Here is a 16,611-nt window from a genome sequence, read left to right on the forward strand (position 1 = left end):
CTCACACCATAAAAATAATAGAAGATACTAATTGTTCATTGACTGACTTATGTTGCTTCCACATTAAGTAACAAACTTTTGAACCCCTCTATACATGATGACACAAAAGTATGGACAGATATAATTAATCTTCACTGTTTTACCAGCATAAGTGACATTAGTCTATTGATACAAGTGCTTCTGCCAAGCTTTACTGTATTCACCAGAATTATAACATTTTATTTTTAATTTACCTTTCTCTAATTAAATGTAGCAGGCATTACATTAATCTGATTAAGAGTTGCTATTAAAATGGAAGGCAGGTAAGATGTTCAAAAGAGCAAAACAAAAGTTAAAATCTAAACTGTAGAAGCAATTTCTAGAGCTTACAGAAAGAGCAATAAATCTGCAACAGAAAAGTTACACTAACCTGCATTCTCATTGCTATTGCAAGAGAACCAACAGCATTTTCTGCAGCAGAGGTGTTTTGCTGACCATAGTTGCATTTCTCTGTAAAATATAAGTATTGCACTAATAAATCACAAAGCTTTTGTGAGTGGGAGTATGTGTATTTGAAAGTTATGTCCAAATAAAAAATTTTTGAATGTTGACTTGAAATTTAACAATGTTACTGACAAAATTATAGGTGGTTTACTTAATACTTCAAATGAAATCCCCCACAAGGATAGATATACTGTGAAAATCAGAGAGTAACTGTATGCTCTGAAACATATTACACAAACACGTAAGAAAATTCACACAGCTGTGAGGATTTGAAAAGCTATACATATTCTTAAACAGAACATGTAAATGAACATGGTAAAGACTGTTTTTCTTAACACACCTATTACAGCAAAACAGAACAATGAAATGATCACAAAATACTATAGGATTATTAACCAATGGGATTTACAGTTTGGAAACAGAATATGTGAATTTTTTTGAGCAGCAAAAGTTATCTTCATCAATGTGACATTAAAAGTAGATATTCTGAAAAATCTATACAATTCAGAGTGACTCCAACTTTAGAGGCAGTTATCATTGTTTCTAGTGGCAATATATCAAATAATAATCATACATTAGCTACCCTAACTAAACAAATTATTTTGTCATTTTGCTGTGATCCTTCTTCTGGCTTGTTCTTCTGTTAATGTTTATTGATTTTTATCTAGACACAATTTCTCCAAAATTCACATCCTAGTCTCTGTGGGCATATCAAGGCCCTAGTTGCATTCTGAAGGGCGTAGACATAACTGTAATAAAAAAATAACAACTGTACACTGACAGCTTTAACCTTTCCCCCACAGGGGAACTGAAGCGCAAACCCTGACCTGGTCAAGCTCTCCCTTTACTCACCCCATCCGTACTAGTCATAAAACACTCATGTTGTCTTGCACAATTACCCCTCCCGACAAGGGTCCCAGTCGCAGTGAGGCACAGAGAACTCAGACTGGAGCCAGTGTGGCAGGCAGAAGTAGGCAGAGGAGCCAGCACCCCACCACCCCCACCCAGCTCCAGCTCGCTCTGTCACATCCATCACTGAGAGAGCAAGAGCCCATCTCCGCAGACACCCTTAGTCTCATTCTGTGTAAATCCTAATCCTTTCTCAAACTTTCTTGCCAACAGGCACCTATACATCAGTGACAAAGGCAACCAAGCAGAAGGTAACAGTCCTGATATTAAACTCTAATTAAGAAAGTGTTGGAAAAATCCTTCTACTTACATTTACACTTGCTATTAAAAAAAAACAAACAACGAAACAACAAAATCTTCTGGAGATGTTCAGCTTTAGATACAGACAGAAGAGTTTTACTGGAACAGTTTATCACAGTCATAAGCTGACTGTTGTTGCTTTGAGATCAGGCTGGGAGAGCTGCCAAACATAAATGAAGTAGGGAAAATGGAGTTTAAAACCCCCTTTCAGACAGCTGTGCTTTACAGAGACATTTTGGCTTTTTATGTTATTTGGCTTAATATGACTTTTTTATCAGGGCAGAGCTAGCACGTGTGTAAATACATATCAGAATTAGACAATTCCCTTCAATAAACTACTTCTCCTAGACTGCCTATGCTACACAGTCACCCCACAAATGACTAACCAGGCTTTTACAGGGGTGAAGGCGAAGCACTAGAGGTGAAAGTCATGCACACATGGAATTAGCAAGACAATCACAGGATTGCAACAGCTCTTGTAGGATAAATTTTCCAGATGGGAGCTGGAATAGCGCTCTGCTTTGGACTATGGCCAGATCAGCTACAATCATTATGATCCCTCCTCTGAATTGTACCCTGTTGCGCAGATGGGTGAGAGCCGCTGTCATGTACTACCTGTCTGCTCATGCAGCTGAGAATAGAGAAGAGGTGGGGAAATGGTTGAATTTCCTACTAACATACTTAAAACCATATAGGCTTCAGCTGTCAAGTGACCCCAAAGAAACTGGATATCAAATCCCAAATAATTCTGGTATCCTTAAGTTTTGTTCAGAAACTTATTTTCATTTCTATACATTCACATTTAAAGTATATTCTTGCAAGACACTACCAGCACTCACCTGATTCCAAGACCCTTAGTGCAACAGCAGCAGATGTTGCACTGCTAGAAAATTCTGAAATTTTTGAAATGTTGCTAGAACATCTTAAAACTGTGATAATTTAAAAATATTTGCTTAGATTAAAAAAATACTTGAAAAAGAATTTTGTCACTTTGCAGTGAGCACTTTTAGCTCTACTCTCCTGGCTTACATCATTATATTTCCCCAGTTCACCTATGTCCTTGCAAATTTTGAGTGCTTTTAAAACACACAAGTGTGTTAGACTACATATATGCTCTTTTAAGATAGAAATCCAGCCACCATCTAGCAGGAACAAAAGTTACTTCATGGCCATTAGTGCTTTCAGACTTCATTTAGCTCCTGTGATCCCGCAGATGTTAAGCTGAACATTTCTAAAGCAAGAAAAAATCCAGAACAATTTCCAAGCACCTCTGCCAGATTCCATGAAAGTGAAGAATCAGTTATAAGACTCAGTTGTTTCTCCAAGGTCATAACTGCTCCACAGTGGGCTTTTCACAAACATCTTGCAATTAAACTAAGTGCATTCTTCCTGTCAGACACCTGTCTTTCAGGTACTTCTCTAGTAAGCTTTGAGACCAGCATTTTTTAAAGCTGCTAAAATGCATTTCTTCTATAATTTTGGAGTTTCTGCAAGGTTTTGACAACATCAAAAGCATAATCATAAAGATAGATAAACATTTGGTAGATAAGTTCTATTTAAATTATCATTATAAAAATCTCATGCTGCCTTTCAAAAAAAAAAAAAAAAGCAGTACTTAACACAGCCCACTGCTACAACTTTAAAAATGCAAAGAAATGTATACGCTTATGCCAAATCTTACATTTCATGCCTAAAAAAATGAATGTTGCTTTGATATGAAATGCAGTTTTTCTAATAGCACTCTTTCAGGGAAGGGAAACACTAATATTATCTAGAGTTCTATAGAGCAACTAAGGCATGAAGATATTTAAGTCTCAAGACACAGTACATATTGCAGAACTTTTAGGTCTCTGAAGGCTCAGACTCCCTCTGCAATGGAAGGAGAGAACTGGGTGTCCAAAAGTGGGACTTGCACTAGACAACACATAGTGCTGGGAGAGTCCAGTCACTAGTGGTGCCCGCTCAGGCTGCAAGGACTGGTTTATCTCCATCCTGCCAGAACAGACCTGCACCTCCGCCCCAAGTCTGACACACAAGAGGTTTCTGCTTAGAAGCATTAAATGAGGAGGGGAGATTCCCTTTCATTTATTTATTTATAGGTACTACTGCTGTAACACCACTCCCTCTCTTCTCTGCCCCTTTATCTTTCTCCTCCATCCCCCCTTCATGTTAGACCATGTTATACTAGGGAGGAAGGAGGTGAATTCAAACTCTTTTTTGTAGGAATAATTACTGCGGGAGACATTCTGCCTCTTCATAGCTATACATGATTTCTTTACTCCCTCCTGCAGCGTTCTCTGCAGACAGCTTTACAGCACTTTAGAGCTGGTATTTTTTTCCCTTCTTCTCTTTTTCGCATGTTCCAGGTGAGACCACAGAAGTCACAGGATAACACACTGTACAAAACAGCACTAAGTAATAGTTCATCTTATGACCCAAAAATCTCTCTGAAGTCTTTGAATCCATAGGATCATCACTTATTTAACAATCCTGGTATGAAGAATCTGTTCCAACCTTTCTTACCCCACCTGACATCTTTTTCCTACTTATACATCAGAGAAACATGTATACATACCCTGTACACAAACACACACCTTTCAAGGCCCCCTCCCAAAGATGCAGCTTTTAACCACATTGCATTATCACCAAGATGTCACACACATTTCAAAGACTCACTGCACATCACTTGCAGGAACTATCTTTAACACCTCTTACCTGACAGCATGTCATGAGAACAACTGATAATGGTGGTTCCAGGCTTTATCCCGCTCACAGGAACATCATCGGGTTTCATACTGCCAAATACCACCACATCCGCGTGACGAAGCTAGGGACACCCCAAGACACCCCCCAAGGACAAAATAAGCATTTAATGTTAGAAATACATACTTTAATATGCATCTTAAAGATATTCAGACTTATACAGCAATAGCCTTTTGAGCAAAGCATTTACAGACAACAAGAACATAAAAAAAAAAAATGCAAACTGATGGTTTGATTCTTACCCTCCATGAAATTTAAGAACAATAGCATCTAAAATGAAGTTAGGTAAACAAACTGTGAGATCAGGCGAGTGAGGTCAGAGTCAGCATCAATAATACTTAAAAGGGGATTACATCCTTCCAAATAAAAAGTTCTATCATTGTCCTAAAGGCCAAGGTAACTTGGAGCAACTTAAGAAAAAGAAGGGTTGAATGACAGTAAATAGGCAATTATAAAGCGCATAGTCAGATTATCACAGTAGAAAACCAGGCCAGCTGATGGGAATGCAAGATGACCTGATCTGCAAACATCAATGTTTTTAAAGAATACCAATTAAAGCATCTTTTTTCCTTCTCAGTTCACGTTTGCTAATCAGTGTCTGTGATTTACTTCAACCTGGCAGATGCTGGAGCAAAAATGGTTATGACAAAAATTCTTATAACCAAAGTTATAACATAAAGTGCCTTTCTTTCCCCACCTTCTCTGAAGCAGGGTCCTGTACCAATTATAAGAATCACCATGAGGTAAGGGACAGCACCACAGGCAGATGTATAAAGATCCACTAAAAAAGCCACAGCATTGTGCTTGAATGTAAAAATTAGTTCAGAGATACAGTGATTTTGGTAATATTTTGAACAAATGTAAATTAATTCCAAGTGTAACAAACTCAGTGAGCCTCACAAATTGCTTTCTGACTGACAAGCGTTCCAGCTTCTTTTTTGGCCAAAAGCGCTCTGACGTAACCCTGCCCAACACTCCTGCCAAGAAAGAACAGTTACAAATCCTGTCAGGATAGCAGGTTTTTGGCAAAGCTGAGCATCCAGGAGGGAAGAAGAGCATAACTGCTGCAGAAAAGGCAGAAAACAAAAAAAGCTCCGTCTTCCCCTCAGAGGATGCAAGGATGGCCTAACCCTCCTTAGAGATCCACATGTGGAAACAAAGCCAAAAGTGTGGGAGAAGATTTACTGTTTTGACAAATGACTAATGCAATGAGCTGACTGAGACTTCAGTCACAAGTTTCACAACACTCCTGTGATTGCCTGCAAACAGTCATTCAGCCTTATCCAAATTGCTCTCACTCCTGAGCGTGGTGAGAATATCAGCTTACATGCCACTCCTAGAAGGCCACATAAGTCATAATGCTTGACCAGCAACAGGTCAAATGATACTGAGAAATCTGCAAGCAAATCTGGATAAAAAGATGCTGTGATGACTTGTGAACCAAGAATACTATGCTGTAGGCACACTTCTGCTCTGCAAAAGGAGGCAACCTCTGCTGCAACAGTCAACATCAACACAGAGAAAAACAGTGATTTTTCTCAGTTACATGACCACAGCATTTTTTTGGTAAGAAATCACATACTGAAAGTCAGGATGCCTTCCCATGCAAAGCCTCTGGGACAAGGACTAAGCTTTGCACACCACTTAGCATTGTGAATTGATGAACCAGTTGAGAGCTGTATGCAACAAGTAATAATTTTGATGAATGTTCAGCCAACATACTTTTGACAGAATTGATTCAATGTAACTATAATGCCAGAAAACAAGTGATGGGGCCAAATACTCATCTCTATGACGACCAACCCTAATGTTGAAAAATGTTCTTAACAGCTGAACACAATTATTTTTCTAGCCAATGTTAAAACTAGTTTGGATAGCTAACATCACACATATCCATAAATTTACCAGAAAACCAGCTGAACCTTTTATCTCATTGCCCTGCCCCATCTCCTCCATGAAAAAGGTTGTACCATATGGCAGCAAAACAGTTGTCACATGGGTTGAAAACACACTGATCTCTCAGAGTCTTCCCCAATGTGATTTCCTTTTCCTTATTTCACAAAGAAAATAATATTTTATGTGCAACTATTGAACAAGTTCCTGCAGAGTCGATAAAAGATATATCACAAACGCTTTACAGAAATTTTTTTCCCCTGTGAAAAGCATTTTTAAAAAGTATATCCAGAAACTGGGAGAGTAAGTCCACTGAAAGCAAAATAGTTGTTTACAGACTTCTGGGTGTCCTTGGAAGAGCTTTATGTGATCTCCATCAAACTTTGGTTTCACTTGCAAGAAGTTGTGTCCATACCTCCTCTGCTGTTTTTTTTCTTCCTTGCCCTTCTCTTTTGACAGCTGTTTAGTCACTGAAGCAAGAAGCAAGCCTTGGGATGCATGTGCAGAGTTATTTCCAACCAATCCCAGACGTTAGAGATGGAAAAGTCCTATGAAATCATCACATTCAACCTCCCTAGCAAATGCACCACACAGTCCCTGGACAGAGGACACATCTGACAGGAACCAGATGCTACAGGCAGTCATAGCCAGAAGGTCAAGGAGATACCCACAAGGGAGAACACATGGCTGACTGCCCCATGCTCCCTGGACAGCAAGGCTGTGTCCCATCAGGCTGGCTAGAGGAAGGAATGACAAGCATCATGCCAAACCCTCCTTAATGTGCTAGGCTGAAGACAAAGTAAGCCAACAGTCCTGTAGTATCTTGCCTTCTCACCGGTAAATATTTTTTCAGTTGGGAAGAGTTGTGCCAACAAAAAATCTGAAACCTTACCTCATAACAAAATATGATTCCCTCCACTAAGATTTAAGTAGAAGCAGATTAGGAAGCCCCACCCATTCACAAGACAGAACACCAAATGTTAAAACAATACAGACTTTCCAGCCAAGTATTTAATGATAATGGCACAAAGTAGTTGTCTATTACAGATAACTGAAACTCCATTTTGCTGTGAAATCTGCATAAAAATTTCATTTTCCCATAGTTTAAAAAAGCCATTTTTAAATACATGATCAAACAAAATAAAAATTAAAATTAATATTTGAAATGTAAAAGTCCTTGTTTCCTGGGTATGAAGCTAGGCCATATAAACTTTAAGAGATGGGATGAGGAATGGGAACCTGATTAAAAGTCTTTTCACAACTCTCTTTAGCAAAAAAATCTTTATTCACATCAGTTTACATATCAGGTTCCACTTCAATCACAGCAACTCTAATTACTTCCTGAAATCTTGAAAATTTTATAAGTCAGTGACTAGTTTCAGGTACTTTTTTCACTAAGGTATGTTCTCCTTATGTGGTTTCTTCCAGCTCTATCTCTACCTCAGGAAAGTCAGGGTTTGCAAATCATTAGCAACCCAGCAGAACAACTATGCATGATCCCTTCCCACCCAGCCAGACTCCTCAGGGATGAACCAGAGCAAGCGGCCAATAGCTCCCTGCTACCATCTTCTTGCCCAGACACCGACCACCCCTTCCCTACCACATCGGCCTGAATGCACTTGCTCTATATAGTGCACATGAAAATCAAGTCCACATCTCTACTGTGGGCTCAAGCCTACTGCTTTAGCAACTGTTCCTCTAGCTTACAGACAGGTGATAAATTTCAAAATTACAAGGAACAGAGGTGATGCGCATAAAATGTTGAAGTAGAAATACTTTGTCTACATCATCATCACTAGAAACTCTCATGCAGCTTCCCTCTCCTCTTATGGGATCCATATACCTCATCTCATGTTCTTTCATGCTTACAATATGAAGTGCATTTTTCTGCTCGTACCAAGACTCTTGCTCTTATGAAGACAGTAAAAGCAGGATAGTAAATGGCTAAGAGATGTCTAAAAGTCTGAAGCTTAAGCATTGGGTCTAAGGAAAAGCAGACTGTGGCCAAAAGAAGTTCTTTTTCAAGTTGGAAAGGAACTTTCCATTCAGCACTCCAGCTGAACCACTCTTATAGTCCTCAACCAGGTTTTTGCAAACAACTTTTCTATTCCTAATTATACCTAGATAGACCAATTTTCAGTTCTTTTACAATAAAATGTAGGATAGCAACTCTCTCAAAACAGGCACGATGTGCTTCACACACGGGCTATGTTAAAGATGACATGCTGAAATGATGACTGACTGAATTTAGATGACTGAAACAAAATTCTGTTTTCTTACAAGTACTAAGTATTACCCATGTTTTGGTAAGGAAATAATCTGTATTTTTCAATATGAATCTACTTGATAACCTCCTTTTAAACTAGAAAACATAATTCTACCATGATAAAGGATTAAGCACATCTGTTCCCATTCTTCATCTAATACTGAATCAACTTTTAGGTACTCCCATTTTAACATTACAAGGGAGACGTTCCTGAAAGTATGTCACTAGGTCATTCTTCAGGCACAATGCAGTGAATGTGCTTTCAAGAGTTATCTACACAAAGCTTACCAGAGCGACAACATCTTAACAATTTCCACCAAAATGCTTATGTCTATCTCTTACTTCATAATTTCTTTTACACTGAACATATCAATGGCAAAAGAACAACGTTTCCTCATGGCAACTAATGCACAGATGTGCCAGAATCTTCTGAAATGTTTTCTTTCCTTTGTAATTTTATTTGAAAACTCAGGAAGCTCAAGAGCGCTGAAAGACATGGTTCAGCTGTGCCGTGATGATTATTTTTAAGAAATGAAGTAAAGCAAACCTGAAATGGAACAAAAAGAGATATTAATCTGTCCACCTAAAAAAATGTGAAGTGAAGAGGGAAAAGAACATTGAAAGTGGGTCCACTATTCATTCATCTCAAAGCAAGGAAATGAAAAGTACTGTTATTTATTTCATTCCCTTTTCCTGCCATAGGACAGAAAAGACTTGCCTTAAAGGAGCACACTAAGTCAGATGGTAGATGGCACTATGCTGTTTGCCAGGAGAGCTATCCCTACATTGTTAGACTTTTCCTAAGGTAGACTAAAACATACCTTCCTCTTGACAATTGTCAAAATATTTTTCCAAAAGTGCATGAGTAACAGAAGTAATTACAAGTCCATAGCAATACAAAACCTTACCCAAAAAACCCAACAATCTTAGTGTTGTGTGACTCATTTAAATTGAAAGAATTTCTAAAGAAAACACTTGTTGTTATGCTCTCCTTTTTAAAAAGAAGAACAAATCAACAGAACTAGTCCAAGGTAATTTAGTACCCACTTAAGAAAGGCATTACATCATTAAGGTCAGAGTTACTGCTTCAGTGCAAACTGGCCTGGCCAATGGATTAATACAAATAATATACATCTACCTTTAAGATAAAATTTTCCTTTCCTATTATACATTGTGAAACAAATGCATACCAGCGAAAAGTTTATACTCTTTGTATGTTCATCTCTCACTTCATAAGTGAAGTTATTATGCTACAACAGGTAATACTTCCGAACAACAGTACACAGACTGCTACTGTAGAGGCATTGTATTCAGAGAAAGGAGAAGTTAGTGTATTTTACAGGAAAAACAAAACATGAATTAATTTTTCCAAATCTTGGAAAAGCCTCAACATTGACTAACGTATTTTCTTATTTGAAATTCAAATGAAAAAAAACCTCATGAGAAGAAACCTTGTGAACCTTTTAAACTGTTTTTACTTAACTGGCATTTTAAACAAGCAGAAGAATATCATATCATATATTAATATCACCAGCTATAATCATGTTATCTAAAAACATTGTACTTCAAATACAGGTTGCCACGAGACAGCAGTACCTTGTTGAGTAGGAAACTGTGCTCAGTTTCTGACTCTGCAGCTTCTGGGAATATGAAACAGTTTTCCCTGAACGCACTAGATTTTATCAAGGAGCTAGAGTTAACTATCAGAGTATATCCAGACAGTTCAGCAGTGCTCTGGGGATTACTGGTGACATGTTGCTCCAGGCTTACAGGCAAGGAAGAGGAAGGTAGGTTTCCCCTGACCTCTGCTGATTAGTCCCTCAGGTAAAGCACAAACTCCTTTACTGCCAGCAGTTAAAATGAACCTGGGAAGACTGATGTGCAAAGCCTCAAACTTAGGCCTCTCGTTCTGTTTTCCATCAGTGACCTGCTGCAAAAGGTAAGCTATGGGGAATGCCAAAAAGCAAAGCATGATTATGGGAAAGCATGTGGATGGAAGGAAACAGATTTCTCACCAGCTATAGACAGCACTGCACAAGCAGCTATGGGCTCAATCCAGATTTTTTGCTGTGAACCAGTGGAAACACCTCTGGCCACCCTGTCACCCACACCATCCAGCCCAAAGCAGTCCTCTAGCACAACCCTAAGCAACAAGAAATAACTGAAGAATGAGACATGGCAACGATCAAGTTCACAGTGCTCTGTCTCCAACAGAGGCATATGTTTCCTAAGTGCTGTCAGTCACTTAAAGCCCAGAGCTGAGACAAGCCTGACAAAAACATCTGCAGCTGTGAAAACATGAGTTTGCCAGAGAACTTTCTATCACAGCTGCTCAGATTTATTTCCTCCTCCTGTCCTTGCCTCCAAAGCCCGGAGGTGTGACACAATCATTTTGCCTTGGCTGCCACCCTGTGGTACAAGCTGTCAAATACTAGAGCTGTCCCGGGCACCTCACCCCTACAGCCACTGGCAAAACGGGCCCCGGACTAATGTGCACTCCCACAGCCAATATCTGAACCCCGCTGCACATGCCCCAGGGACAACGCATTTGGGACTAAGGAACAAACTGAGAAGCTTGACAGGAAGTCATACCAACTTCTAAGTTGCAGCTAAAAGCTCTGCAAAAAGCAACTAGGGAGACCATGTAAATTAAACCCTTCGGGTTAAGGCTCCTGAATTTCTTTGAATCCTTTTACAGTTCTCTTCAAAGCTAAAGACTGGGATCTTCCTTGTCCCAAAAGATGCGGTATTTGCAAACCTTTAAGACACAAATTCAATGACAATAATTTCACACAGATGACAATATCACAGGACAAGAAGAAAGAGGGTATTTCTCTTGGAGAAAGTAAAAGGGAGAGCTAACACATTTGTTTTTAAATTCATTCTCTAACAGCTCCTTGTGTAAAATAATGAAATTACAGCAGCGGCTATTACACGTAATATTCACAGAATCAAAGAATCAATTAGGTTGGAAAACATCTGAGATGATTGAGCCCAAGCTGCGACTGAACACCACCATTTCAACTAGACCATGGCACTAAGTACCACACCCAGTCTTTCTTTAAACACCTCCCTGGACAGTCCATTCCAATGTCTAATGATCCTTTCTGTGAAGAACTTCTTTCTAATGTCCAACCCCAGTGCAGCTTAAGAGTGCATCCTCTTGTCCTCTCACTAGTTGCCTGGGAGAAGAGGATGATTCCCCACCTGGCCACAACCTCCTTTCAGGTAGTTTTAGAGAGTGTTAAGGTCACGTCTGAGCCCTCTCTTCTCCAGACTAAACACTCCCAGCTACCTCAGCCATTCCTCATAAGACTTGTGCTCCAGATCCTTCACCAGCTTCATTGCCCTTCTCTGAACTCTGGTAGAGGGTAGAGGCCAGTATTTGCACCATTTCTGAGCAAGCAGGAAGGAGAAAAGATCCTAACTCACACTGGCTACCAGCAAGACCCAGTGCCACCTGTGACTGCAACAACGAGTCTCCCTCTTGGCAACAGCAGCGAAGGGGAGCAGTGCCAGGGGAGCAGCTGATAGGGATGCCCAGATAGTGGGGATGCAGGATGACCCTCATCATCATGATGAAGCACTCACCTCATTCTGCAGCTGTGGGGCTTTCCACGGGCAGCTGACGATCACTGCTCCCTCCCTCTGCAGCATGCTCTGCAGGGCAGCACCCACTGCCCCACCAGCTCCCACCAGCAGCACCGTCTTTCCACCTGCACAACACAAGGCAAGTTGTTCAGCCACCCTCAACTGCAAAGGCACAAGCACCAGGCTCCACCGGGCACAGAGCTGGAGCAGCTACATGGACCTCTGCTCTGCCCAGGCCACTTGCTGCCGAAGGCCTCCAGAAGTGCCAGCAAAGCGGCTCACGACAGGACAGAGCTGTGTGCCTGCACAACCACAGCAGCTGTGGCAAGTCTTTCGGAGCCCATGCAGTGACACAAACCACAGGTTTTAAGTTGTTTCCTGGTAACTTCCCAAATTCTAGCAAGCAAATACTACTCTTCTGGATTTCTGGTACTACTCTTCTGGTATTTTGCACAAATTCTTTCATTCCCAGTTGTTACTAAGTACATTTGACCTAGCATTTACAGTTCTGTTACTGAAATCCTCATTTCAACACTTACGAATTTTTGAGAGAGAGATAACTTCTGACACGGTGCCTTAAACTAACAGTATCTTCATACATTGTAAACCCGCTTGTTTAAATCTGCCATTTCAGTGTCAGCATTTACGCAACAAAACCCAAACCAAAATATTTGCTCAGCAGCAATTTACAGGTAGACCTGAGTTTCCCCAACTGTTCACACTAATCAAAACTGTCAAGTGAAATACCCAAGTAAGGTTTATATTTTTCATTTGGAAGACTCATATGTCTTGTGCAGCTTTAGTGAGATTAAATCTGCTGATGGCAGCTAATCCCTACCTAATATCTAAAATCTGTAGGACTGAGACCCATTTCTGCAAATGCTACTTTCAGATCTCACTGAGGCTCCTCACTAGCAGGAGACAAATATATGTCAGATGGGAATTCAACACAAACTAGAAAACACAATTTGACTCCCAGTCAGGATTAAAACTGAGAAAAATAATTATGCTAAAATTAATTCATCTTTATGATAGAAGTACTCACCTAGATTTTCAAGAAGCTCCATCACTGCACACACTGTAGGAGGAACTAGACAATCATAGACATCACCACATACTAAGTGTCCTAGGTTTACACTGGATAATCTGCAGAGGAAAAACATGGCAATTTAACAAAAAAGAAGTTTGTGTAAAATAAATCCTCAGTAATGTTTGTAACATGGCTAACAGCTAATCCCATGAGCAAACACATCTCATAAAAGCAAATCCTTTGATAGTCATGTACTGCAGCTAATTTGTATCATCCCAAATCCCAGTTAGACAAACACTGAGCCTCAAGAGAGGCCAGGAAAGGGATCTCTGAGTTTGAATAAGTAACACAATCCCACGATACACAGGCAGTTCTTTACTTGTCATGATGGGCTACCCATGGCACATTGGGCCAAAACACCTCAGTGGTTGCAGTGAGACCAGACCAGCGCTGCCAAAGCCAAGCCAAGCCAGAGGCAGCACATCCTTCTGGGCTCAGGCTGGCTCAATGGGGGCAACTCAAGTGTTTCCACACAGCATTGCATTCTCCCTCATACACAAGGATGCTCCAAATTTTCCATTTTCTGCATCTCCAGTACTCCAGACAATGGAAAGCTAACTACTTTTGAAAGATTTTCGGATTTTTTTTGTGACATTAAAAAACAAGTGAAAGGGATAAAAAAATCCGGTAATAGTCTGCAGTTGAGAGCAGGAAGGCTGCAAGGGCAGTGAGATGGCAACTCAAGACACCTAAATTAGACCAGTGGTCTCTTCAGAGAGAGACACTGATTAGAAAGTTGTGTTAATGGGTCCAAACTATAGCCTACTCTCTCACCATGAGAGAGTGCTGTAAGGAAGTAAAAACCTTCTCTGCAATTTTTCCATCAATCCTTCTTGTGAAAATTCAGCACTTTGTGACTACCATTTTCATGACTGAAGTACTGAAATACCTTAAGTATCATCAGTAAATCGCAACCTCAGTTTTTATTTTTTGAAAAGATCATGTCCTGAATATACATTATGTAAAGATTAAAAAGATAATGATCAAAATTACTTCAGCAGAAGACTTCTCATTGATTCAGAGGCATCTTTTATCACTGCTCAATAGCACAGCTAGACACATTAACTGAAGAATCCATTAACGATAAGCACAGGGGAAAATTGATTTTACAGAGCCATCAGCCTCATGTCTGCTAATATTATTTCTCTGTGCTTCACTTACCCATCCACATCCTTCTCTGGTTTCACAGCATTTAATACCTTACTGCTACATAAGCTTTCTGGGAGGTCAAGGGCAAGGCCCTGCACGTTAGGATCCTCATTAAGTCTCAAGATTTCACTGACAATCTAGGAAGTTAATAAAAAGCATTAGAAATCAGAACAACAGTTAAAAGGAGAATTTAGTTAGAAGGGGGTAAAATCTGTATATTTTTTAAAATTACTTCAGGGCCACCTTTGCTTCCCTTGCATATTACTGCAACTTCTAAATGAAAAAGGCAAAAACCTGCTTTCCTCGGTTTATATTTCCATGGCTTACCAAATTACCTGACTCTATTCTAAACATCTTGCAAAATAAACACAAATTATGTGACATTATGCAGCCCAAAGCATTTGCTCTTTCATCATTCCAAATCTCAGCAAAAGCTCATCACTGTAATGGCTTCAGCAGATGTTTTAGAAACAAGACACCTTCGCTAAAATGTAATTCGAAATTGGACCAGATCACGTCCCAGCACAGAACATGGATAAAAAGTTGTAACACTAAAAAAAAACAATTCTACAAGAGAAAATTAATTTTATTAAACCAGCATATATCATTATAAATTTTCCTTCTCAAAACACCCTTATCCTAAGAGCTGACAATTGTCTGGTGAAGTATTGTTATGTTGAAAAGGTACTGCACAAAAGTTTAAGAATTTCAAATACTGAACCAGATGCAAGTTCAAGTGGTTTATAACTGGTCACATTTGACATCTGAGACTGTACTATTTTTCTTGATTACTTATTCTCTAAACTGGGTTATTCAGCAGATAAAACATATTTATCAACAACAAAGTGTATGTTCTTCATTTCAAAAGCCCATTCTTTTTAAATGGATATCTCACTATCCATAATCTACAAAATTTCACAGTAAATTACTCACAATGTACGTGGAAGCAGTTCTTGAGCTTACACTGCAAGCCAGTAACATTTTAAAAACAATACACAAAACTCCCAAGCTGCAGGATTCTCAAACTCGCAAAGTACAAGGAATCCAGGTGGAAACAGTGGCATCTTTTACTATACATTCCTTCACTGGTTTTACTTTCAGATGGTTTGCTATATTTAAAAACACACTTGATATTAAGTGCTGTGCCTTCAACAAGGTAAAGAATTCAAGCCCTCTAGTGATTTGGGGTGGATGTTTGTTTTTTAACACATACTTTAAATATTAAAAGACCAATAAACAGACAAATTCAGCTCTTTTCCCTCCCTGCCCCCCTCCAAAATAGTAAAAAAAAGTCCATTAATCTTTAATTTCCCTGAATAACTTGGGCAAGAACTAGGTACAGTCACAAGAGCAACTGCAGGAGACAGGATACGTGTGCTGGTATGAGGAGATGCTGCAGTTAAACACCAGACACAAAACCAAAATGTTACTCTATTGATTCTGCCCCAGCTTGCCAGGGGACAGCAGACAAACCCATTAATTTTTTCCCCATTCTTGCCAGTAAGGGAGATAATACTTGTTATTTGAACTAAGGCAATCCCAAACTTAATTTGAGTTAACAGAGGTCAGTCAAAGTAATAATTAGTGTCAGCAATAAATAGAAGTTTATGACAAAAGTAAAAAAGGAAGAGTCCTTCAGGTATTTCAATTACCTCATCCTTGCTGCTGCCTTCAGGGAGACAGATGTGAATAATGCGTAGACCAACCTGTCGAAAGAAAATACTTAAAATTACCAAAGGCAAGTAGCTCATGATTAATAACAGATGTATCAGCTAAAGCTTACCTCTTTGGCAAAGTTCTTGTTTGCTTCTTGAATCAAATGATCATTATGTGCCTTCGGGAACAAAACAGAAACCAAGTTTTAAAATAATACATTTAAAAATGTGAGTACACTAATGCTCATAGGTCATCTACCACCACCATCTACGACTTTTAGAACGCTTCCATCAACGCTGTCTCTGTACAATCCTAAACATCCACTGGTCAGATTATGAGACTAATATGTCTGTTCTAAAACAAGCAGCAGTTAAGAGTATTGAGGCCATGTTGCTGAGAACACAGCTGCGTTGGGCAGGACACGTCTCAAGGATGAAGGACCACCGCCTCCCTAAGATCTTGCTTTATGGTGAACTTGCTGCTGCAAGAGAGGAGCCCCGAAGAGAAGATA

At 39.5% G+C, this 16,611-nt stretch overlaps 1 protein-coding gene across 1 annotated transcript in view; it reads right to left on the reverse strand.

Moving 5' to 3' along the window:
- Nucleotides 1-16,611, reverse strand: part of MTHFD1L (methylenetetrahydrofolate dehydrogenase (NADP+ dependent) 1 like) — a 148,792-nt gene that overhangs the window by 127,835 nt on the left and 4,346 nt on the right. The window contains exons 3-9 of the mRNA XM_051801648.1: nt 16,228-16,278; nt 16,097-16,150; nt 14,457-14,581; nt 13,251-13,351; nt 12,206-12,330; nt 4,408-4,519; nt 410-489 (exon numbers count right to left, since the gene is read on the reverse strand). Coding sequence (XP_051657608.1) covers nt 410-489; nt 4,408-4,519; nt 12,206-12,330; nt 13,251-13,351; nt 14,457-14,581; nt 16,097-16,150; nt 16,228-16,278 — 648 coding nt within the window. The remainder of the gene's footprint in view (nt 1-409; nt 490-4,407; nt 4,520-12,205; nt 12,331-13,250; nt 13,352-14,456; nt 14,582-16,096; nt 16,151-16,227; nt 16,279-16,611) is intronic.

The sequence above is a fragment of the Manacus candei genome, unplaced genomic scaffold (genome assembly GCF_025592945.1).
Source record: "Manacus candei isolate 608988 ecotype Guabito, Panama unplaced genomic scaffold, ASM2559294v1 h1tg000052l, whole genome shotgun sequence".
Classification (NCBI taxonomy): Eukaryota; Metazoa; Chordata; class Aves; order Passeriformes; family Pipridae; genus Manacus; species Manacus candei.